The sequence below is a fragment of the Chiloscyllium punctatum genome, chromosome 17, assembly GCF_047496795.1.
Source record: "Chiloscyllium punctatum isolate Juve2018m chromosome 17, sChiPun1.3, whole genome shotgun sequence".
Taxonomy (NCBI): Eukaryota; Metazoa; Chordata; class Chondrichthyes; order Orectolobiformes; family Hemiscylliidae; genus Chiloscyllium; species Chiloscyllium punctatum.
The window spans coordinates 96,649,144-96,673,776 of record NC_092755.1 but is presented as its reverse complement, the minus strand read 5'-3'; the positions used below and the strand labels follow the sequence as shown (position 1 = coordinate 96,673,776).

Below are 24,633 nucleotides of genomic sequence, written 5' to 3'. Positions count from 1 at the left end.
AATTGTCATGCAGCAGTGTGGACAGTGAGCTGTTTCTCAGATGCATCACAGGAAGCTAGTCTCCTACACAGAGAGACACACACACACAAAATTCCCAGGTGGGATCACTGGACAGTGATCAGAGTAGGAACTCTGGCAAAAAAATATATGTATAGTCAGGGTACTGGATGTTTTATCTTTGCTTAAAAAGGAAAAGAAACAGAAAATCCATGTGAACAAATATGATCATGTAAGTGGTTACAGTCAGTCACCATTTTATTTGTAGCAGTTTTTTTGTACAGCACAGGGACAAAAGGCCTGTAGGTTCTACTTCATTCTTCTCTTCTTTGCAAACGTTCTGCCCCTGACCTCAAGGTTTTCCTCCTGTCTCTTTCAGCTGCTCGTGGGAGTAGCCTGGAAGCAGCCTTGTTTGTGCCATTGCATATCACGAACACGGCGGATCGACTGGATCAGAGGCTGGTTCGAATCCCATTCGTTCCAATGTTTATAGTCCACTTTTTCAAATACATACTGCGGTCCTCGATAACCAGGGTACTGGTACCCTACCCACCTAGAGGTCAACAGAATATGACATTACATATTTGGTAGGTATCAGGATAACATTCACTATCTTCCAGTCCTTAGCTTAGGCAGTTTGTGTGTTGGTGAAGCTTCTAGATAAATGAAGCAAACCCATGGCTGCTTTACTGAACTTGTTTTTTTTTGCTCCATCCTGTCCATTTCAGGAACCATACAGATATTTAATTGCAACTTCCCATTTAGAATCAACGTTCACAGGAAGCAGGTGAGGTGCGATTCCAAGTTTGCAGCTTGTAATGTTCCATCCATTCAAACTAATGGATGGCTCATCATAGATAGTGAGTTTGTGATAGCCAGCCATATGTGAGTGTCAATACTGTCCCTTGATATGGTTGCAGGATTATTGAAACCATCCTCTAATTTATTCAGTTTCTTAGTTTTAATGTTTTAGTAATTCCCAAATGGATATGGATTCCTGAGTCATGTTGAAATATTCCCAGTCTTTGTTTTCAAAGTATTCATTTAACTCATCTATCACGCCCTGAATGTCTGCATGGTTTATGTCTAATTTATCCTCTAAAGGTCAACTACAGTTGAAAACATTATTTAGATCTTTCTCGTTACTAGCCATGATCTGCCTATCTATTGCGTTTTTAACCTCTTACATCCCTTATGCCCTGTTGACTTTGTGGAGGAGACTGTGCAGTTGGGCATTGAGTAGGTACTGACCAACCCGAATGTGGCAGTCAGAAGGCATGACTCATTTTTAGATCTGGAATTTACCAACATTGCTTTTTTTTTAAGATTAGATTAGATTACTTACAGTGTGGAAACAGGCCCTTCGGCCCAACAAGTCCATACCGCCCCGCCGAAGCGCAACCCACCCATACCCCTACATCTACCCCTTACCTAACACTATGGCAATTTAGCATTGCCAATTCACCTGACCTGCACATCTTTGGACTATGGGAGGAAACCGGTGCACCCGGAGGAAACCCACGCAGACACGGGGAGAATGTGCAAACTCCACACAGTCACTCGCCTGAGGCGGGAATTGAACCCGGGTCTCTGGCGCTGTGAGGCAGCAGTGCTAACCACTGTGCCACCGTGCTTTTGTGGTGCTTATAGGTGCCAACTGTGTTCAAAACTGTTCAGGAGCAAATGTGGCCAGTTATTGAACATAGTCAGAAGCAGACACTGTTGGGACTAGCACTGAAAATCTGGCTCATTGTACCTCTGAAGGTTTTAATCTACGATTTCATGTTTCCAAGTGACCCACAGCTGCCACAAACCTCCCCCAGACAGGTCCATCATTGCAGAATCCTGCCTCCGTGCAGCCACCAGGAAATGACAAGATGCCTCCTCAGTTGGTGATTGGCTGTGGATCAAACACCTCTATTTCCCATCATCAATACTTTTAAAGTTAATAAACAGTTTTTAAAAATTGCCAGTTACCAGCAGGGTTGCTCGTTTCCTGGAAATAAATCTGTAACTTTTGCAACTCCAGGTTAATCCTTGTCAGATGACTACCGTTGTTCAGGAAGGGTGTGTGGGAATATGGTGACAATGGGGGTCAGCAACAAACTGGAAGAGTTCTGATGGAACAGGAGGGTTATTCTGTTTCCTCCTAAAAATTTGTTCATTGAATCATGGGCAATGCTGGACAAGTCAACATTCATCACCTATCTTTAATTATTCTTGTGAAGGTGAGCTACCTTCCCTTGAATTTTGTTTTCTGCGCAGACCTCCGAGGTCCAAAACCAGACGTCAATGCTGGGAGCAGTGTCAGCATACTAATCCGCATGTGGGGATGCAAGCTTTGAAGAAAGGGTGGTGAACCACCTTCTCATACCACTGCAGTCCCTGTGGTGGACCCACAGGACTGTTGGAAGGGATTTTTCAATTAGAATTTTGATGTAGCAACAGTGAAATATCAGCAAGATGGTTCCAAGTCAGGATAATATGTAACTTGGAGGGAGACATGCATTATCACCAAAAGGACAATGGTAACAGAGGCTGCAAGTTTAAAACATTCTTTTGGAAGAGTCTTGGTGCAGTGGTGGTACACATAGCTGCCACTGTGCATCAATGGCAAAAGGAATGGATGCTTAAACTGGACAATGGGACGCTAATTGAACAGGTTGCTCTGTCTTGGATGGCATCAAAGTTGTTGGAGTCAAACTCATCAGGTAAGTGAGTCATTGCTGCAATGGTTTGGAGAATATGTGACAGGTCACAATGCATTCTTCACCCAATTCTTCTCAATAACTGCAGTTTGGGTCTTACACTGACATAACAAATTTTCATATTTAATTGCCTTCCTGCATGTTCACTCCCTTCTGCTGCCTTATTGAAAGTTAGTTTGAATAAGCAAATGTGTCTCCACTAAATGTCCACCAGATTACCCAGCCTGAGTTGCAACATTCAGGGATCTACAAAGTCACATCTCTTCGGAAAGTATTACATCATTACCTTTCTAAAACATCATTTTATTTCTAGGTAAGGCATTGGCAGAAATCTTGGTAACACATAACACCACTTCTGGATCCTTTATCAAATTCTCATTATGTTTTGATGCTGTTTTTGTAGTTGATGCAGGATATAATTTGTTCTCAAGTGTTAATACTGCAGCTCCTCTGCCCTCATTTTTAAATGTTTACTTTTTAGTTCTTTAATATGGGGATTGCAGATGAGATAGAGGCAAATATGGAGTAAATCAGGAAGAAATGTGGGTTACACCTTAATCCTTCCAAACATGCAGCAAGAGATAATCAAAACAAATGCTTTGACATGACCTAACAATTTGCAGGAAAATTTCAATGACTTAAACAGTGTAAGGTGTTGTCTTACGTTCCATTGATGACTTTGATGCTGGCTACTCTATTCTGGAATCCATAAGCCCAAAGGCTGGGAACATCATCTTCTACAATCTCCATCTTCCTCCCATTATATCCAGCTAACTCAAAGAGATGGATCTTGTGCTCTCCGCCATCCTAAAAGAAAGTAAAACAATCAGTAGGTTGAAATGTTAAATATGAGATTCAGATACCAGAAGGCAATATGTCAGTAGTGACGCAGAGAACCTAGAATTGAAAGTTGTCTCAAAATACATTAGAGTCTTGACAAGGAGTCCAAAGTTTAAATTCCAGTCTTAATTGTCATATATGTGACAATAATTACCTGTATGTTTGCTGGATCATTAATTGAAATGTGTGTCAAAATGCTTCACAATTAGAAATAAATGGTGATACCAAGCTGAGCCAAAGAGTGAGAGTTTAGGAAAAGTGACCAAAACATAGATGTGCAAACATCGGGGAATTTAGGGAAGGAAATGTTTGAAAAACCTGGGCAGCATAGTGGCTCAGTGGGTTAGCACTGCTGCCTCATAGTGCCAGGGACCCGGGTTCGATTCTAGCCTCGGGCGACTGTTTGTGTGGAGTTTGCACGTTCTCCCTGTGTCTGTGTGGGTTTCATCTGGTTTCTTCCCAGAATCCAAAGATGTGCAGGTTAGGTGAGTTGGCCATGCTAAATTGTCTGAAGTGTTCAGGGATGTGTAGGTTAGGTGCATTAGTCAGGGTAAATGTAGAGTAATAGGATAGGGGAATGGGTCAGGGTGGGTTACACTTTGGAGGGTGGGTGTGGTATTGTTGGGCCGAAGGGCCTGATTGTGTACTGTAGGGATTCTATGAACCTGCCACAAATTCGGGGTGGGCCAAAAGGAGAAAGATGTACAAGAGGCCAGGACAAGGAGAGTTAAAAGGATGAGGGAATAAATATAAAGCTGAATGTAGGTGACAAAATAAACTCGTGAAAGGTAAAGGAAAGGATGCGATTCGGGAAATCTAAATTTGTGTAGTTGGAAGGCAAACTACATCAATGAGGACAAATAATCAATATTCTTTTCAGCTGCATTCTGCTTTGTTCGTTAATTTTTCTCAAGTTTCTTCTTAGCCTTTCTGTTCCTCCTTTTCCACCATGCAAGTACAAGTTTTGTGTTCTTTAGAGTTATCTTTATGATGGTTATACTTAGATTTAGCCTGTGCTTCTCTTCATTAAAATCTTTGTATTTCCTTGGAATGATGTTCTTTGATGCACCCATTTTGCTTTATACAAGTTCAGCATACTGATTTTACACTGCATGCACCTTGTATTTGGAGACTTCCCTATGTTTATTTGTCAACCAGTTGAATATTTATCTGACCAGTTACCTAAGGACAGGTCTATTCTTATTTTGCTTGTGACTTGTATAGTTAGTGTTTGGGTGTCTGTCCCTTGTTGTATATCTGCCTTTCACTGTCTTGCACTATCTTTTCCATTGAATGTTTGGCCCTCCCTGATGTACATTCTTTCACCTCTGTTTCTTTCCATTTCCAGAAAGTCTTTGAGTGTTTTTCTTGCATATGTGTTCCATTCTAACTGTAATGGTCCTCTTCCATATAGGTAACTCTTGTTCCTTCCTCAATGATGGGGGACCCCAGCACATCAATAAAAAGATAAGATGGAATCATTTGCAAATCTTCTGCAGTAAAGAATTCCCAACTCTGAGAAAAAATTCCTCTGTTTTAAACCTTCAACCATTTATTCTGAGATTACGCCCTCTGGACCGACACCCCTCCACAAGGGGAAACAACCTTTTTGAATCAACTTTGCCTTGTCATCTAAGAATCTTGTATCTTTCATTAAGGCTGCCTCTCATTCTTCTATATTCTAATTAGTATACACCAATCTACTCAACGTCTCCTCATAAAACTGTCCCACTATATCTGATATGAGCCTGGTGAACCTTGTGTGGACTGTTTCCAATGCCTATACAGGTATATCTTAGATAAGAGGCCTTAAATAAACTGTTCACAGTGTTCCAGCTGTGGTCTGACTAGCACCTTGTATACCTTTAGCAAAATCATGTTACATTATACACCAGCCCCTTTGGAATAAAGGCCAACATTCCATTTTTTTGCTGAACTTGGATGCTAGCTTTTGATGATAAACTTCAGCAAATTTGATTCACTCCATAAACTGAGAGATTTGTATCGATAGTCACAGATTAGATTACATTCTCGACAAGGTGCAAACAGGCCCTTCAGCCCAACCAGTCCACACTGACCCTCCGAAGAGTAACCCACCCTGATCCATTTCCCTCTGATTAATGCACCTAACACTATGGACAACTTAGCATGGCCAATTCACCTGATCTGCACATCTTTGGACTGTGGGAGGAAGCTGGAGCACCCGGAGGAAACCCACACAGACACAGGGAGAATGTGCAAACTCCACACAGTCACCTGAGGGTGAGGTGACTGAAGACTGGAGGTTGGCTAACGTGGTGCCACTATTTAAGAAAGGTGGTAAGGACAAGCCAGGGAACTATAGATCAGTGAGCTTGACCTCGGTGGTGGGCAAGTTGTTGGAGGGAATCCTGAGGGATAGGATGTACATGCATTTGGAAAGGCAAGGACTGATGAGGGATAGACAACATGGCTTTGAGTGTGGGAAATCATGTCTCACAAACTTGATTGAGTTTTTTGATGAAGTAACAAAGAGGATTGATGAGGGCAGAATGATGGACATGATATATATGGACTTTAGTAAGACATTCAACAAGGTTCCCTATGGGAGATTGGTTAGGGAGGTTAGATCTCAAGGAATACAGGGAGAACTAGCTATTTGGATATAGAACTCACTCAAAGGTAGAAGACAGAGGGTAGTGGTGGAGGGTTGTTTTCAGACTGGAGGCCTGCGACCAGTGGAGTGCCACAAGGATCGGTTTTGGGTCCACTATTTTTCATCATTTATATAAATGATTTGGATGTGAGCATAAGAGGTATAGTTGGTAAGTTTGTAGATGACACCAAAATCAGAGGTGTAGTCGACAGCAAAGAAGCTGATCTCAGATTACAACGGGATCTTGATCAAATGGGCCAAAGAGCTGAGAAGTGGCAGATGGACTTTAATTCAGATAAATGCAAAGTGCTGCATTTTGGGAAAGCAAATCTTAGCAGGACTTATACATTTAATGGTAAGGTGCTAGGGAGTGTTGCTGAACAAAGAGACCTTGGAGTGCAGGTTCATAGCTCCTTGAAAGTGGAGTCACAGGTAGGTAGGATAGTGAAGAAGGTGTTTGGTATACTTTCCTTTATTGGTCAGAGTATTCAGTACAGGAGTTGGGAGGTCATGTTGCGGCTGTACAGGACATTGGTTAGGCCACTGTTGGAATATTGCGTGCAATTCTGGTCTCCTTCCTATCAGAAAGATGTTGTGAAACTTGAAAGGGTTCAGAAAAGATTTACAAGGATGATGCCAGGATTGGAGGATTTGAGCTATAGGGAGAGTTGGAATAGGGTAGGGCTGTTTTCCCTGGAGCATCGGAGGCTGAGGGGTGATCTTATAGAGGTTTACAAAATCATGAGGGGCATGGATAGGATAAATAGACAAAGTCTTTTCCCTGGGATCGGGGACTCCAGAGCTAGAGGGCATAGGCCTAGGGTGAGAGGGGAATGACATAAAAGAGACCTAAAAGGCAACTTTTTCATGCAGAGGGTAGTACGTGTATGGAATGAGCTGCCAGAGGAAGTGGAGGCTAGTATAATTGCAATATTTAAAAGGCATTTGGATGGGTATATGAATAGGAAGGGTTTGGAGGGATATGGGCCAGGTGCTGGCAGGTGGGACTCGATTGGGTTGAAATATCTGGTTGGCATGGACAAGTTGGACCAAAGGGTCTGTTTCCGTGCTGTACATCTCCATGACTCTATGATATCAAGAAATGGTTGGAGGTACTGGATACTGTTAAGGTAGTGAACCCGTACAACATTCCTCCAATATTACCAAAGACCTGTGCTCCAGAATTTGCTGTGCCCGTGCTAAGCTGTTCATTGGCATCTCCAATACTGGCATATACCCAACAATGTGGAAAATTGCTCAGGTGTATCCTGTACATAAAAAGCAGGACAAATCCAATCTAGCCAACCGCCATCCCATCAATTTACTCTTGATCATTAGTGAAATGATGGAAGGAGTTATCCACAGAATTAACAAGGAGGATTTGGTGACACTCAGTTTGGGGTCTGCCAGGGCCATTCAGCTCCTGACCTCATTACAGCCTTTGCTCAGACATGGACAAAAGATCCAAGTTAAGGCAGCATGCAGCTACAAAACTGGAGACAATGGGAATTAGTGGGAGAGCTCTCCTGTTTAGAGTCATCTAAATGATAAGTATCATTTGTCAATCACTGGGACAAACGTCAGTCATCTTAGCTCCAGGGCATCTCTGCATACCTTCTCAAAATAGCATCCGAGATCTAACCATCTTCAGCTGCTTAATCAGTGTCCTTCCTTCCATTGAAGGGCTTAGATTATAGGGAGGTTCGCGGATGATTGCACAATCTGTGACTCCTCAGATACAGAAGAAGTCAATTCCAAAATGCAGACAGACTTGGATATCATCTAAGTTTGGGTTGATGTCTGACATAAATGTTACTTGTCACTTAAATGCTGGGCAATGACCATCTCCAACAAGAGAGAATCTATCATCTTTCACATTGAATGGGCATTACCATCACAGAAATCCCCACTAACAACATTGTCGGGGTTACCATTAACCAGAAAGTGAACTGGCCTAACTGTGGCTATGACAGTAGGTCAGAGGCTAGCAATTCTAAATGGAACAGCTGATCTCCTGACTCCCCAAACTTTGCCATCTACAAGGTGTGAGATGGAATACTCACCATTTGTCTGGATGTGTGCAGCTCCAACAACATTCAAGAAACTTGACACTATCCAAGACAAAGCAGCACACTTGATTGGCACCACATCCCCCCCTACACCAAGCATTCTCAGTATCAGCATTGACTATCAGCTGGAGGTGGTAGCATAATGGTGAGAATGATGGCTTTATAATGCTGCAGATTTGATAGCAGCTTGTTTGTAGTGAGTTCAGTTCCAGCCTTCATTGCTGTCCAGTTAACACAACTACAACATTATAAGAGGGTTACAATAGCAGTGGAGAGGGTGCAGAAGAGATTTACCACTATGTTGCCTGAACTGGACAGCTTCAGTTATGAAGACAGAGTTACCTTCCTTACATCAAAGGAGATTGTTGGGTGGACATGATTGAGATGTACAAAATTATACTAGCAGAGTCGACAAGGAAGATTCTGTCGATATGGAGATTTTGGATTTATAGAAGAATTTTAACAAAGTCCCATGCAGGAGGTTACTAAACAGAGTTCAAGTCCATGGGACTGCAATCATATATTAGTCTGGACTGAGGAACAGTTAACAATAAAAAAATGAATAGAAATAAATCGATCAATTCTCAGTTGACAGGCTGGCACCAGTGGGGTACCACTTGGATCACAATCTTTAACAATGGTCTGGCATGGACATGGCAGTTGGAAGATAATGTGGACAATTGTGAGGTTATCCACTTTGCTAGAAGGAACAAAGGTGCGGAGTATTTCATAAATAGTAAGGAATTGGAAAAGGTTCATATCGAAAGGTGTTCTTGTTCATAAGTCACTGAAGGAGCAATGCAAGTGCAGGAAATAATTCAGAAAGCAAACAGTATGTTAGCTTTTATCACAACAGCATTTGGGTACAGGTACATAGAAATCTTGCTCCAATTGTTTAGCCATTGATGAAAGTACACCTGTGGAACTGTACACAATTCGGGCCCTCTGCCTAAGCAAACTTGTGCTTGTTAGAGAGGGAATACAGTGCAAGTTCACCAGACCGATTGCTCGGATGGTGGGAATGTTTAAGTGGTGAGATTGTGGAATGTGGGCCTGTCATCTCTGGAGTTTAGGAAAATGAGAGGTCATCACATTGGGACTTATGACATTCATGCAGGGAATGACAGGTTAGACATGGTTAGGATGCTTCCCCTATTGATAAGTATAAAACCATCAGACATAATCTCAGATTAAGGAGCAGGTCATTTAGGACTGAGATAAGGAGAAATTCCTTCAGAGGGTGTTGAATATTTAGAATTCTCAACCTCAAAGAGTAGTGGATGTTCAGTCATTAATTTCAGACAGATTTAGATTTTTAGTCACAAATGACATCAAGGAATATAGAATGAATGTAGGGCAATGGCATTGAGGTGGATGATCAGCCATGTTCTAGAATGGTGGAGCAGGCTTGAGGGGCTGAATGGTCTACCCCTGTTCTTTTATGTTCCAAAACGTTTTTAAAAATTCTTTCATAGGATGTGGGCATCATTGACTGTCATGGTGAGATTCAAACCCATGCCCCCAGAACATTTGCCAGGGGTTCAATATTGGTCCAAAGATATAACACCAGCTCCCCATATTATCATAATAAACTAAATAGCTCAATCTGTAAGAATATAAACAGCACAGAAAATCTGTCATTTCCAACTAATGAGCCGTGCATAAGGCAGGCACAGAATCATGAAGAAAGGAAATGGCAATTTGTTATTTGACCTGTTAACATACATTTAGATAATGTTGGACCTTAAATAAGGCCTGAAAACTATAATTTAAAAAGCACCAGTTCAGGAGAATCTCTCTGCCCTCCATATAAGCATATCAATGTGCAAGGGGTCGCTCCATGAGTAGGGTATCAGGGAATTGGCCTTTCTTTCAGTGTGGTTCTCTATCCCTCCTGTGCATGTGCCATTTCTCTTTTGATGTGCAATGCATGTGCATCACTATTTATTCTTTATTGTCTGTTTCTGAAGTTGCTTAATTTGTCACTGTTTCTGTCTCTCCCATTTTCTCTAACACCATCTCCCTGATTGTTCTTTCTCCTACAGTATCTATCCCTCTCACATTTTTAATCTTTGTACCTGTTCTCTCAGTGTCTCTTTCTATCTCTTACACTGTGTGTTCTCTGTCCATCTCGCTTTCTCTCTGTATCAACCTGTCCGTCCTCACACTGCTTCACCTTCATTGGCCTGGATCCTATTTCAGGGAGGGTGTGTGGTTGCAGCAGTTGAGGGTTGGTGATATGGTTGTGGTGTTTCGGTTCAGGGAACCAAAAGGAGAGGTTGACATATTTCTGTGTTATTCTGCTGGCTTTCACTGTCAAACTGAATGACCTGTTACAGGCTTGTTGGATAGGAAGGGATGTAATATAAGATCACAGCTTGGTAAGTCTGAGAGCATAGCTATTTTGTGCATGCGTGTGTGTGTGTGTGGGAGTGGGTGGGGATGGTGAGAATGGTGCTACAGAGAAGAATCCCAGACAGTGAAGTACGAAGGCTGTTGTGAAGAGGTGAGAGACGATTGTAGAGCAGCAGTCATGGAGTAAGAGGTTATACGAGGTAGTTTAGTGGATCTAAAAGAATCACTTCCTGCTACTCTTTGTTCACAAGTAGTTCTGTAAAAGGTACTTACCTCATGGATTAAGTTCTCACATCAGCTTTCACCTACCAGATTCCTTAAGGCCTGGAAAACTGATGACAAGTTAAACAGTTAAAATTAAGGCACAGGACCTTGTTGTATTTAAGTGACCAATCTCTCTCCTCTGAGGAGCATGGTTGCTGAGTCCTCAATCTACCTCTGTTTAAGCCCGAAGAGGGCAAATACAGGTAGGTTGGTATCCTGTTTCAGTTTTTTGAAACTCTGAGCAACTTAATCCACCTGTTTTGGGGAGTTACAATTCAACCTGCAGTGTCTGTACTACAGGTGGTTCCTGTATTTTGAGTGGAAGAGGGCATCATGTCACCCACTGCTCTCCCCCATCTCTACTGTGACTGTATAGGCTTAGGATAGGAGGGGGAGGAATCAAGAAGGTCTGCCAGCTCATAGGCCAACTAGATGTTTAAAAGGACAAATAAAGCCCACTTACAGGCCTTATCCTGCTGTCACTCTAATTTAACAGCAGCAGGAGATGCCTAATGTCTAGCATGACAAGTTTGAACCTGTGGGTTGGTGTGTAGCTAAAAGCAGTAGAGGCTTTCTTTCTGGGCTCTTGGTGTCATTTAGAAGTCCCAATCCTTCAAACAGTACTCCTTTCCTTCCCCCCGCCTGCCCAACATACATGCCCACACTTCTCACTGGGGCCTGGATTGACAAGGCCCTGGATGTACATTAAAGGTGCGAATCCATCGCTGATTGTCTCCACAATGTCTGTGGGGGCAGTACTGTCAGTGGCCCTCTATCCCAATACTGTTGGCCTTTGATTAGCTGATAGCTCTCAGAGGAGGGACTTACTTATGGCAACGATTGGAACTCTCACCTCATTCCCATGAATGGCTTTAATAGCTGATGGAAGTAGGAAGAATCGACAGGCTCGTCCTGATATCTCCAGTCCCAGAAGCTGCTCTCGTGAGAAATCCAGCTCAATATCTCTCTTGTGCTGCTCTCACAACAGTGTGCTCTCTATCTCTCACTGTTTGCTCTCTTTTTCTGCCTCTTTCTTTGAAAGACTGCACATTCTATTTCTCCATATTTCTTTTTATGGGAGGAGAAACATGGAACAAATTGGGACTTACGATGCGGATGGGTCTGAATGATAGTAGTCTCTCACTGTTGTGGCTGTTGGACCATGTATCCCAGCGTGGGTATTCTCCCTTCTCCAAAACAAACTGCTCGCCAGTGAACTTCTGTCGTTCAAACCCTACCCATCTGGGGAAAGAGAAACGGCAATTGTTAAGCACTTTGGAGAAGCAACTGAAAACCAAACACATCTTAACCCTCTGGGACTGGGATTTGGCAGAAAGATCTTTCAGATGTACTGGTTTGAATGCTGTTTCAGCAAGTAGAAGTGAGGCTGCACTTTTATCAAATTGTTCCTGACTGTTGTCCAATTCAATAAACTGGGACAACTTAAAAAAAAGCTTTGCTCCTGTCTTTAATGCACTGGCTCTAGTGCTTTCAGAACTTCGCTGCTCACTTAACCAATGTATCATAGCCGATTTATAGCTGGTACCCAGAAACAATGAACCATGAAACAGGAATTAATAAGATAGGACTCCGGGTCAGGAATTATAGTTGATGTTGGAGTTCAACATGGGATTAGAAGTGTGTTCCCAGTTCATTGTTTCCAAGGGCTCCTCAGAATGCCTGCCTCTGCACTCCATTTAACTTGAACTTGCATCATAACTGCAAGATCAGCACAGCTACCATTCCTGCCCTTACCACAGAATTTGCTGGAAACAGCCTGGGAGATAAGTGCATTCAAAACCCTATGACTCTTATTCAGGCCAGCAGCTCTTCAATGACTGGGTGAAGAATGGCTGCTTGCAAGAATTAGCTCGCGTAGAGCAGCACAGGATCAGTAGCAATGAAGTATAGTTCATTCTCGGATAAGACTACTAAATCACTTGAGTTGGACACTGAGCACTTTGTCGTCACATGGGTAGGTTCCTTCAGAGGCTTAATAATCCATTACACGGTTCATGTGCAGATGCCTTATTTTCAAATTTGCATGTGTTCCTATATTTGCATGGGTTCTGTGCATCCAAAACTACAGCTTTGGTTTTAAGGGCACCAATGCATGCTGCACAAATGTATTGGCAGCTGAGGGGTGACCTTATTGAGGTCTATAAACTCATGAGGGGCATAGATAGGTATTTTCCAGGGTAGGGGAGTCCAAAACTATAGGGCATAGATTTAAGGTGAGAGGGGAAACATTTAAAATTGACCAGATGGGTAACTGTTTCACACAGAGGGTGATACATGTATGGAACCAGCTGCCAGAGAAAGTGGTGGAGGCAGGTACAATTACAACATTTAAAAGGCATCTGCCTGGGTAAATGACTATAAAGGGTTTACAGGGATATGGGCCAAATGCTGACAAACGTGATGAAGTCAGATTGAGATGTCTGGTTGGCACGGACGGGTTGGACTGAAGGGTCTGTTTCCACGCTGTATGACTCAATCACTTGATGATTAAAATGTATTATCAGTCCCTGTGTCTCAGGATCACAAAAGTGCAGCAATGCACTAACGAGTCACAACTCTGAAAGATTTATCTTTCACGCTTGATCACCTATGGCTCACTTGGTTGCACTCTCACCTTTGAATCACAAGATTCTGGGATCGAGCATCAATTCAGAACATTAGTGCACAAGTCAAGGCCAGATTGGACTTGTCCTATCTGGTGAATTTCCCACATTGTTTGATATGTGGTAGCATTGTAGCTTTCTGGAACTTCACTCGGGCTGGCTAGTTCTGGAACACATGACTTCAGTAATATAATTTGGCTGTTGTCAAGGCCCGTAGCCTTTGCAGTGTTTAGCTGTTTGTTGATATCATTTGGAGTGAATCAGATCACCATCTGTAACATTGGGAACTTCATTAGAAGGCTAAGATGGAGCATTCAGCTGGCACTTCATGTTGAAGCTGGTTGCAACTTCTTCAGACTTCTCTTTTGTATTGATTTGTGGAGCCTCCTCCTCCTGTTCTTGTTTCATTATTGACTGCCATTCATGATTGGACATGACAGGATTGCGGGAATCGCTTAGCTGTGTCTATTCTATGCTACTTCCAGTGTTTGGCGCAGGTTGTCTTGTTGTAGATTTGACAAGTTTACATCTCATTTTCGGTTTTTCTGATATTCACCTTTACACATGTCATTGATCAAAGTTGATCCTTGAGCTTGATGGTAATGGTAAAGTGAGGACAATGCAAGGCCATAAGGTTACAACTTGTAGTTGAATTCAGTTTTGTTGCTGTTGATGCCTAACAGCACTTCATGGATGCCCAGTTTTGAATTGCTAGGACCATTCTAAATCTCTCTCATTTAGCAAAGCAGCTAGATTTTGAGGACAAGATTGAGGAGGTTTTTCCCTCTTGTTAGTTCTTGCATCACCTGATGCAGACCTTTTCTAGCAGACACATTATTTCAGGTCAGTAGTAGAGCTACCATGCCTCTCTTGAAGTTCCTCACTGGAGTATGTTCTGTACTTTGTGATATACAGTACTTTTCATAACCCCTGGGTAAATGTAAGTATTCTTCCTCAGAAGATGCCAAAAGGGGAGAGATATCTATTTATATTATCAATCCTACCAGACAGGTCACTCAGGGAAGTAATTATTCTTGTTTCTAACCCTCAAAAAACATGCTGAATGTCATCAACAATGAGATTTATCTGTTTGCTGCTGATATGGTTAACCATATAATTGTAAATGGACAGAACCCAGATTAGAGAGTGGTGCAACAAAAAACAAGACTATTAACAGGTGAGAATCATTCACTGCAATAACAGCCTATACTGAAAGGTTTTTAAATTCTATGTGACTCCTTTCTATTTTTAAATCACAATTGACATATCTTGAGCCAATATGAGTAGTGAATTAGGTTCTTTTTAATTTCAACAATAGTCATAAGATTACCTCTGCACTTTACTATTTAAATGCATGCACTTACGGACCACTCTCCACACGGATTGATCCCACCTTTTCAAAACCTTTCTCAGCCAGGTTCATACATTCTCCAGTAAACTCAGACTTGCGACCCTGGAAGTTCTCAAGCTCATAAACTATGAGCTTAAGAATCAAAATAAAACAGGTTAATGATAAACAGTCATTTGGTTGTATAGAATTTGAATATTGCTGAACAAAATTACATGTTATCAAAGGTTTTCATCACACACTTATCAAGATCTTTGCAAAAATTCTAATGTAAAGAAGAATGACATTTTCATACGCCACAAGAAAGATGTGCTGATTGCTAGCAAGTGCAGTCTGATTGGGAGAGATGTTACTGTATAAAAGGCACCAATTACATGATAATTGACAGTTAACTACCACTGCCAAGCTTTGTTTAAATTTAAACCAGGTAGGTTGATTCTGGTCAAGATGGTGCCCAGAACAATGAACCAGCGAATGACTGCTGCATAACTTGGTAAATTAAAACAGGCACAATGTCTGGACATGTTCTTTCTTTCTGCAAAGAAAAGGGCCCTCTGTATTAATACATACAGTCCACAGGACACACACACAGTGGCTAGTGACTGACCAGCTTAAATTACCTGTCAGTGTAGTTCATAGCACACTGTGAACAACTTTTGCTAAATAATCCTACTATGAAATCACATCTAATGTCAAACACTGTTTTGAGTTCTGCAAGCTTTGGCTTGTTGGGTATAGAAGTTCTTTGCTTTCCATGACAGCCAAAGGGAAGAATTGTTTGGCATGACCTGCTAGTCTTCCAGTCATATGGTCTATGTATCGAGCATCACACCACCACTAAAATTCATATACCACATCTCTCATTTATGCGATAAGCAAATAATGTTTTTGGCTTTTGGCTAACATGGTAGCATGTTAGGGGCAAATGCCACTCATGTTACCACAGACATATGAAGCAGCTAGTTTTGCATGACGCTCAAACTTTTGGAACTGTAGGAATCAGAACATGTACAATGAGTAGTGACAGCAGGCTTGTGGTAGACAATCATCCCAGCAGATTTCCCAACTAGTACAGCAAGGAAAGGGAACTCATTGATGAAGTTGTGTGTAATTCCCAACTAACACACACTTTCTTCCCTTACAGTATAAAATGAAATTCTGCTTTTCATTGGTATTCTTGTGGATGCCCTGATGAGTGCAAGATGAAATTGTGTCTTTTTTTCAGAGTAGAATCGTGGATTGTGATATTACAAAGCTAACACGACTAGATGGACCAATATGATGGACCATAATTTGCAGTTAGCTTGACTTTCCCCCTGCATATTTAGGTTTTGTTTCCCTGTGACACATATCTCAAAGTATGAGTTGATTGAATTACAATGAGCGAACTGGACATCTGTGATTGGAGTAAATAGGAGAAGCAATTATGTATTTCCTTAATAAATCAAACTGAAGGATTGTGAAATTACCACATAAACTGAGAAGCAAGTGTAAACTGGAATGGGAGAACGTAACGTCTACCTGGAGCCCTGTGGAATACCAGAATTGTAGAAGAGGGATCTCATTTCAGGGACCAGAGGTTAACATTGAAGTCTACGTTAAATGCTATAAAAGCTAGATGTGGAGAAAAAAAAATCCTCTTTGCTGACCCAGCAATATTCATTAGCACTAATGTCCGAATGGTAGCCTTTCTAATCAAGTACTACATAATTGTACATCAGCTCTCCTTAATGCTCCTCTGTGTGACTTGCAATTAAGCCAGTCAGTGCAAAATTCTGGGGAGTTCAGCACTATGGACTCAAGTTCAACAGGAGGTGGCAGACTGAAAGCCCCAAATATACTTAGAGTATACATTCTTCTTAATTTACAGAAAAGACACACATTCATCTGTGTTGGATTTGAAACGAGTGTTCACCAATTCCTCAGTGTTTTATTTAGAGAGATGTCAATTATCTTTGTAATTGAAAAAATAACAGAGTAAACAAAAATATTGTGGATGATGGAAATATGAAAGAACAGAAAATGCTGGAAATACTCAGTAGGTCTGTTTCTGTCTCCTCAGATTCTGCCAAAGTTAATGATGCATATGATCAACTTTGAGCAAATGAAAGTTGGAGGGTGGGAAGAACAGCAAAAGATCAATTCTGAGACTGGTGAACGACAAGAGAGGTCAATTGAGGCCAAGTAAAGACACAAAAGATGTGTCTAAAGGAGATGTGGTTGCCAGGATCCTGAATTGCTCCTGGCTAAAAACAAAGTAAAGGAAATTGGGAAAGAAGAAGGTTTAAGAAAAGAAAATTAAACAAAATAGTGGCAGAGATTATCAGAGAAATTCAGTGCCCAGCTGAAAGACAAGATGCTGTTCCTCAAACTTGAGTTGTACTTCATTAGAACATTGCAGGCAGCCAAGGGTGGGAAGGCTAAAGAATGGGAGCAAGTTGGAGAATTAAAACAACAGGCTACCAGAAGCTTGTGCAATGAAAAGTACTCTACAAATTGGTCACTTAGTCTTGAGAGTAATCTCCTCAGAGGAGACCACACAGTGTGCAGTGAGTACAGCACACTACATTGAAAGACGTGGATGTGGCTAGTCAGTTTCACTTGGAAAGAGTGTTTAGGGTCCTAGTCAGTGGGAACAGGTTAGGGTCAGGGTAAGAAGGCAGGTATTAGATTAGATTCCCTACAGTGTGGAAACAGGGCCTTCGGCCCAACCAGTCCACACTGATCCTCTGAAGATCAACCTACCCAGACCCAATTCACCTGACCTGCACATCTTTGCACTGTGGGAGGAAACCAACGCAGACACGGGAAGAATGTGCAAACTTCACACAGGCAGTCACCTGAGGCTGGATTTGAACCTGGGACCCTGGTGCTGTGAGGCAGCAGTGCTAACCACTGAGCCACCGTGCCGCCACAACTTGTATCTCCTTCGCTTGCATGGAAAGGTGCTTTGGGAAAAGGATGGACGTTGGAACTGACTAGGAAATGGGTGCTGTTATCTCAGAGGGAAAAGCCAACAGCCCTGGAAACCAACAAAAGAGACTCAAAAGTTGGCCACAGTTTGGATGAGTGGTATACAATAATGATAATGAGCGATATAACGAGAGTTTAATAGCAGCGCATCTGACTTGCTCGTGTTGATGGCAACGACATTACAAAATATTATGACCTAAAACACAATATTCCTTCAAGGGAAAATCAATCCAATGGTGTACAAGATGTCACAGTTAAGCATCCAACAAACTCAACAAAGCATTGCAGCCCAGTGAAGTTCAAAGATCAGTTTTAAAAGATGAAACCTGAAAGTTGATCCAGGGTACCAACTTGCTTGACCAACAACAGCATAAATAGAATCAGAAACTAATGTAATGCCAATCTTGGACCACTCTGGCCAGTGCCAAGTGATGGAATTACATGTGGTACCTTGTAATTTGCTCCTGGTGCACTTTGACTTTGACTTTTCCCAGCGACCGGTTGCTCGGAAGCACTCTGCTGCTCTGTCATCCTCCTATTACCTTCGGAGACAAGAAGAGGGGTGACATTGGGACCAGGGACTCTGACAAGATCAGAGCTGTGCTGGCCCAGCGGCGTTAGTGGCCAGGCGGGGCTTACGGGCAGTACCGCATCAAGCTCACAATCTCTCAGGGAAGTCTCTGCCTTCTTCTCTGAGAAACCTGTCACCATCCTCGCCCCCTTCCCCCTATTCCCCCAATGCCCTGAAACTGGAAAGGGGGCGAGTTCCGGTCACAGGCGCACAGGGCGCTTTCGGGAATTGCCCTGCAACAGGTGGAGGGAGGGAAATTATTTCAAAAAACAATTCCGCACGAAATATGGAATAATCTGCGTTAGAGAGCGCGATCTGGGTGTGTCTGGATTCTAAACTCTGAATTACTCAAACCAGTTTGATCAGAATAACAACGCAGAATACAATATTAATGCAGGTTTGACAAAGTACCGGTTTTATGTGAAAAAAGGACATATTCTTTCAAAAAGAAATGAAACCACTCTCTGGACAAACATGCGACGAGACGAAGGACCATTTCCATGCTGTAAAAATAAACTCTGTGAAACAAAGTTACTGACCTACTCAGTCAAAATGCAAAGCCTTTCAGTGTAAAAGGCTGAATATAAGAAAAAGCAGTAATTTGAAGTGTAACCATTAAATTAATCATTAAACTATAATCATTTAAAGATGCAAATGTGTTACATTTTTTAGTTTCTATTTCTTTTTTTAAGAAAAGCAGAGTTATTAAGTGTCATTAAAAAGCAGTGGTTAGTTACGGGAGGGAGTGATGAGAGGATGCTGCAGTGTACCGTGCGGATTTAGCTGGCCTGGGCGTCACTCTGCTGCGGTCTGCCTTCACTCTGGGGACTGCTTCCCGCTGCACGGCCGCCCGCCGGCCCTCCCGTCCACTCTATTTATGGCGCGGCTCGGCATCGGCTCCGAGTTCGCTGCCAGCCGACGCAGCAGAATCAAAACCAACCTCATTGTACCAGCACAGGTACAAAGTTCAACGGCACCGATTCCCAAACAAAAATCTCCCGTAGCCCGCCTGGGTGATTCGGAGAAGATTAAGACCTGGACTCTGGTCAGCAATATTTTAGTACAAGCGAGAACCGTGCCAGAGAAACCAACACTGACCCAAACTGCTGCCATCGACACTTTCATTTGGATCCAACTGCCATTTAATTAATGATTTGTGACAGCCTTAATGAGAGGATAAACAGCTTCATAATTGAAAAATATAAAGGAGAATCAAATTGTACACTGACGTGACGAAGTGATTTAATGTGGTTAAATTGAACCAAAAGCTCCATCAAGATTTGCAGTTACATTTCCAGAAGTTGGCTAAAATTTGAAAACAGGTACTTGCAAGATAAATTGTGTTTTGTTATGGATGGCAGAACTATACTGGCTACGATGCCACAGGGATTACCGTCTGGGCTGTTTTTGATCATAGTGTATACTAACAACGTGAACTCAATGCAAATTGATCAAATTTGCGAAGGAAACACTGCAAGTAGTTTGCATTTATATAGCACCTTTACTGTAATTAAGTCACAAGGTGCATCAGAGCGTTATCAATTAAAATCTGACACCAAGCCAGGTTAAAAACAACCTTGTATTATTTATATAGCGTGCTTCACATTACTGATGTCTCAATGCTTGACAGCCAATGAAATAGGTTTGAACTGCTGTCATGGTTACAAGGTGAGAAATCTGGCAGCCAATTTATGTACAGCAAACTTCAAACAAACAGCTCCGTGATAATGATCAAATACTCTTGGTTTTGTGATGATGGGGGGGGGGGGGGGGGGGAAGACATATGAACCAGAATTCCATAGCTCCTTTATCATCTTCATAATTATGCCACGGAATTATTTACATTTACATCATTAAGCAATTTGTGCCTCAGTTTAATGTCCCATTTGAAATCTGGCAATGCAGCCCCTTACTGTAAAATCAGTCTTGAGTCTGACCAACCAGAAACCTCATTAGAGCCAGTAACCCAAAACGTTTGATTAAATTATTTAAACTTTTAATTAGTATCTTAAAAAGAGGAGAGGTAGGAGGCTAAGGTCAAGGGAGGGAATTCCAGATCTTGGGAGCCAAGCTGAAGGTGTAGCCACCGATGAAGAAGTGTTAAAAATGAATGAAGCGCAAATGACCAGTATGGTATGAGTACATCAATCACATGGAGGGTTGTATCTGGAGGTGGTCAGAAATCCAGAGAGATAAGGCCATGGAGATATTTGAAAATAAGGAAGTGTATTTGTAAAATGGAGGTATTACTCGACTGCAAACACTGACTTGGGGGGAGTAAGTTCGAGTTTGCTCCACTAATCAATCATGGCTGGTATGTTTCTCAACCGCATTGTCCTGTCTTGTCCCTTTCAGCTTTAATTCCCTTACTAATCAAGAATTAATCTATTTCTGACTTAAATACATTTGGCCTCCAAAGCCTTCTGTGGCATTGAGTTTCACAGATTCACCATTCTCTGGCTGTAGGCGTTCCTCATCTCAGTTCTAAAGGTTGCCCCTTCACTGTGAAGCTATGCCCTCAGGTCCTAATCTATATCATGCCCACCATATCCAGGTTCTCAGTACTCTGGAACTTTCAATGAGCCCCCTCCCCCCCACACAAACACACACATTAAAATCCATTAAGCACACAGCCAGAATCCTCAACTGCTCCTCATGACAAACCCTTCATCCCTGGGATCGTTCTTATAAACCTTCTCTGGATTCCCTCAAAAACAAACACATCCTTTCTTAGATTTGGGACCTCAAACTGCTCACAATACTTGCAATATGGTCTGACTAGAATCTTGAACAACCTCAGCAGTATATCCCTGCTTTTGTACTCTAGTTTTCTCGAAATGAATGCTAACATTGCACTTGCCTTCCTAACTGCCAACTGAAACTGAATATTAACCTTAACAGAATCCCAAGTCCTTTTGTGTTTCAGATTTCCAAAGCCTTTCCCCACCTCTATTCTTCCTACCAAAATGCATGACCTCACACTTGCCCATATTCTATGCCATCTGCCCACTTTCCTAGCCTGTCCAAGCTCTTGAGTAGCTTAGTAACAATCTCCTCTCTTCCTTCATCCAGATCATAATGTATAACGTGACTAGTTGTGGTCCCAACACGGACTCCTGTGGAACTCCACTAGTCACCAGCTAACGTCCTGAAAAAGATCTCTTTATCCCTACTCTCTGCCTTCTGCCTGTCCTATCCAGTAACCTTGTCCCAATACCAAATATCTTTTATCTTATTTAACAGCCTCCTTGTGACACCTTGTCAAAGACTTTCTGCAGATACAAATAGAGCATATCCATTGGCTCCTCTTTGTCCAATCTGAATTTGAACAGATTTGTCAGGCATGATGAAGTCAGTATAATTTCCCATCCACTGCCTCCCTGCCCTTCTCAAACAAACAGTGTGTTATATTAGCCATTTTCCAGTCAGAGATGTACAGCACAGAATTCATATACCCATCCAGATGCCTTTTAAATATAATTGTACTTGCCTCCACCATTTCCTCTGGCAGCTTATTCCATTCATGTACCACCCCCTGCATGAAAAAGTTGCCCCTTGGGTTTCTTTTATATCTTTCCCTTCTCACCCTAAACCTATACCCTCTAGTTCTGGACTCCCCCATCCAGGGAAAATGCCTTATCTATTTATACTATCTATGCCCCTCATGATTTCATAAACCTATATAAGGTCACACCCCTCTCTGATCCAGTGATTCCTGAAAGATCACCACTAATATCTCCACAAAGTTTTCAGTTATCTCCTTCAGAACCCTGGGACATAATCCATCTAGTCTCGGTGATTTATCCGGCTTCAATTTCCCCAGTACTTTCTCCTTAGTGATGGTCACTTCACTCACTTCAGCTCCTTGACTCTCCAAGTTCTGGTAGGTACTGATGTCTTCCTCCATGAAGACTGATACAAAGTACCTATTCAGTTCCTCCGCCATTGCTTTGTTGCCCATTACTACTTCCCCAGCCTCATTTTCCAGCTGTCCAATGTTCACTCTTCCCTTCCATACATCCAAAAACTCTAGCACTCTTTTTTTATATTACTAGCTCCATCGCCTATGATTTTATCTTTTTCCCCTTATTACTTTTCTGGTTGTCTTCTGCTGGATTTTAAAAGCTTCCCTCTCCTCTGGCTTCCCAGTAATCTTCAGCACATTGTCTGCTTTTTCTTTAAAGCTGTCCCAGACTTACTTCGTCAGCTATTGTTGCCTCGTCTGCTGTAGTAGCCTCATCCTCCTCTGAGATACTTCTTCCTCGGAATGAATTTTTGGTGTGCCTCCTAAATTACCAACAGAAACTCCTGCCATTGCTGCTCTTCTGTCTCCCATGCTAGGCTGCCCTTGCAATCATGTCTGGTTAGTTCCTCCGTCATGTCTTTATGGTTACCTTTACTCAGTTGTAATACTGTTACAACTGATTCCAAACTGCAGACTGAATTCTGTCACTGCCCCCTAGAGGTTCCTTCACCATAAGTTACACACACTGTATAAATAGTACAATTGGCTAAATATGCAGTTGCTAAAGCTCTGTATCAGAAGAACAATCAGTAACAGAGGCAAAAGCTTTGGAAACTTCAGAAAAATGTTTGGAGACTGAAATGCAAGGGTTTTAGGTTATTATTGATGCACGAATTAAAAAATGGTTTACTGACACTCCTGACAATCAATATTATTATCTTGTCATTATAATATGAAACCAATCTATTCTAACTGATGACTATTCAGACAGTTTTAAAGCTGGACTCACAAGACCCTAATCAGAAGCAGTTTATTATATTGAACAGTTACACATTAGTGATTTCTGATTCTTTGTATTCGCATTAAAAGAAAGACTTTTTGTGAAGAACACAGGTCAGAATAAATTTTTTTTATTACATATGAAACTAAGTCGTACAAAAGATTTAATCCCACAATATATTAATCTTACTGTGATCTGTATTTACACAGCCTGATAAGGCAGTCAGGAACAAGCATCAGGAAACGAGAAACCATCGTTTAAGCCACATCCTCTAACACAAAAATGGTGACTGTGTTCCTTATACAAACCAAACAAGCTCTTTCTCGTGTCAGGTAGGGGTAGGGAAATCAGTAGCTTTCAATAACAGCACACAGCTATAACTGTGACTAAAACTCAAGCTGGGTCTTTTTGCACAACATAGATTATTACCATCTAGACCTCATTCAGAATTGTAAATACATTTGTACTGTAATTCATTTCTGCTGGAAGTGGATCAAAGCTTTCTAAATACATTTCAAAGACTCTCAAATAGACACCAAGACAGATAATCATCATATACTGAACGTAATTTTGAAAATGATCCAAAATTATAAAACCTTTTTTAAACTGCTGTTATCTGAAGTGTCTGCTGATCAGTTATGTAAAATAGAATTAACTCCATCACATCAAAATGATGCCATTGTTTAAAATGAGCATCCTTGGTACTGGATGCAGTATTGCAGAGTCAGCAATTACAATTGACTGTTTCTGTTGCTCTACATTCAAAATCCAAGCATTGTGTCCTGAATGATGAGTTGTATCATTATTTTGACAAGTTTTGTAGGTTATGTTAGTTGCTTGAAAATTATTCAAAACATTCTCAGATTTGAATGATTAACCTTCCCATATTGGCACATATTCCAGTGAATAAAAGGAAAGCTGTATTCCCTAGTTTTTGAAGACCCCAAATGAATAACTTCTAAACATGGATAATTTGATATTAGATATTTTGTATGATCCAATTTTAAGAAGATATTGATGAGGAGAAAAGCTTTGGTATTACTTCCTCCAAAAGCTTTACTTTTGAATAACAAACTTTAAGATGGTTAATACCTGCTGTGCTATTTCTCTCACCAGATGAGCATTTAAAATATCAGTTTGAGTCATCAGTGCAGCCTCTCTGCATTCATAAAGTACAGTGCTTTGCAATGGAACATGTCCAATCCAACACAGCAGCCCAATAATATCACCACTGCATCCTCCAACGTTTGCTGTGCAACTCTGACAAAAAATGAACCAGGAATATGAACCAAAGAATATAGTTTTGAAATCCAGATGTACACATTTGAATCAGTTTGGAATCCAGTTATTGATTCTGCTTACTCCAGTCAGGAATTGCATTGATGGGCCTGAACACAGGAAGCAGCTCATCCAATGTACATCGAAAAACAAATTGCTATCATCAGCAGATGAAATCTTAATAATGGCCTTCTAAGTTAAGAGCTCAATTTTAGATGCATCTCCC

General features: G+C 41.6%; 1 protein-coding gene across 3 annotated transcripts; it reads right to left on the bottom strand.

Annotated features, from left to right (window-relative positions):
• Window positions 1–224: 224 nt before the first annotated feature.
• Window positions 225–19,244, bottom strand: crybb3 (crystallin, beta B3). Of its 3 annotated transcripts, none has more exons than XM_072588015.1 (6): window positions 19,155–19,244; window positions 18,264–18,355; window positions 14,857–14,975; window positions 11,978–12,110; window positions 3,370–3,512; window positions 225–550 (listed from the first exon to the last, which is right to left on the bottom strand). In XM_072588015.1, exons 2-6 carry the CDS (start codon window positions 18,342–18,344, stop codon window positions 373–375), a joined length of 654 nt encoding a protein of 217 aa, XP_072444116.1. In that variant the 5' UTR covers window positions 18,345–18,355; window positions 19,155–19,244; the 3' UTR covers window positions 225–372. The 3 variants fall into 3 exon arrangements, with proteins under 3 accessions (XP_072444116.1, XP_072444118.1, XP_072444117.1); XM_072588017.1 differs by having other exon boundaries at window positions 18,264–18,348; XM_072588016.1 differs by having other exon boundaries at window positions 19,122–19,205.
• Between the last annotated feature and the right edge of the window lie 5,389 nt (window positions 19,245–24,633).

What these genes read in the sequence shown, in the direction of transcription:
- crybb3 (XM_072588015.1), bottom strand. Translation starts at nt 18,344, where the DNA reads ATGACAGAGCAGCAGAGTGCTTCCGAGCAACCGGTCGCTGGGAAAAGT. An exon ending in ATCCGTGTGGAGAGTGGTCC is followed by an intron (nt 12,111 to 14,856) that starts GTAAGTGCATGC and finishes CTCTTTCCCCAG; the next exon opens with ATGGGTAGGGTTTGAACGAC. An exon ending in CATTCAGACCCATCCGCATC is followed by an intron (nt 3,513 to 11,977) that starts GTAAGTCCCAAT and finishes ACTTTCTTTTAG; the next exon opens with GATGGCGGAGAGCACAAGAT.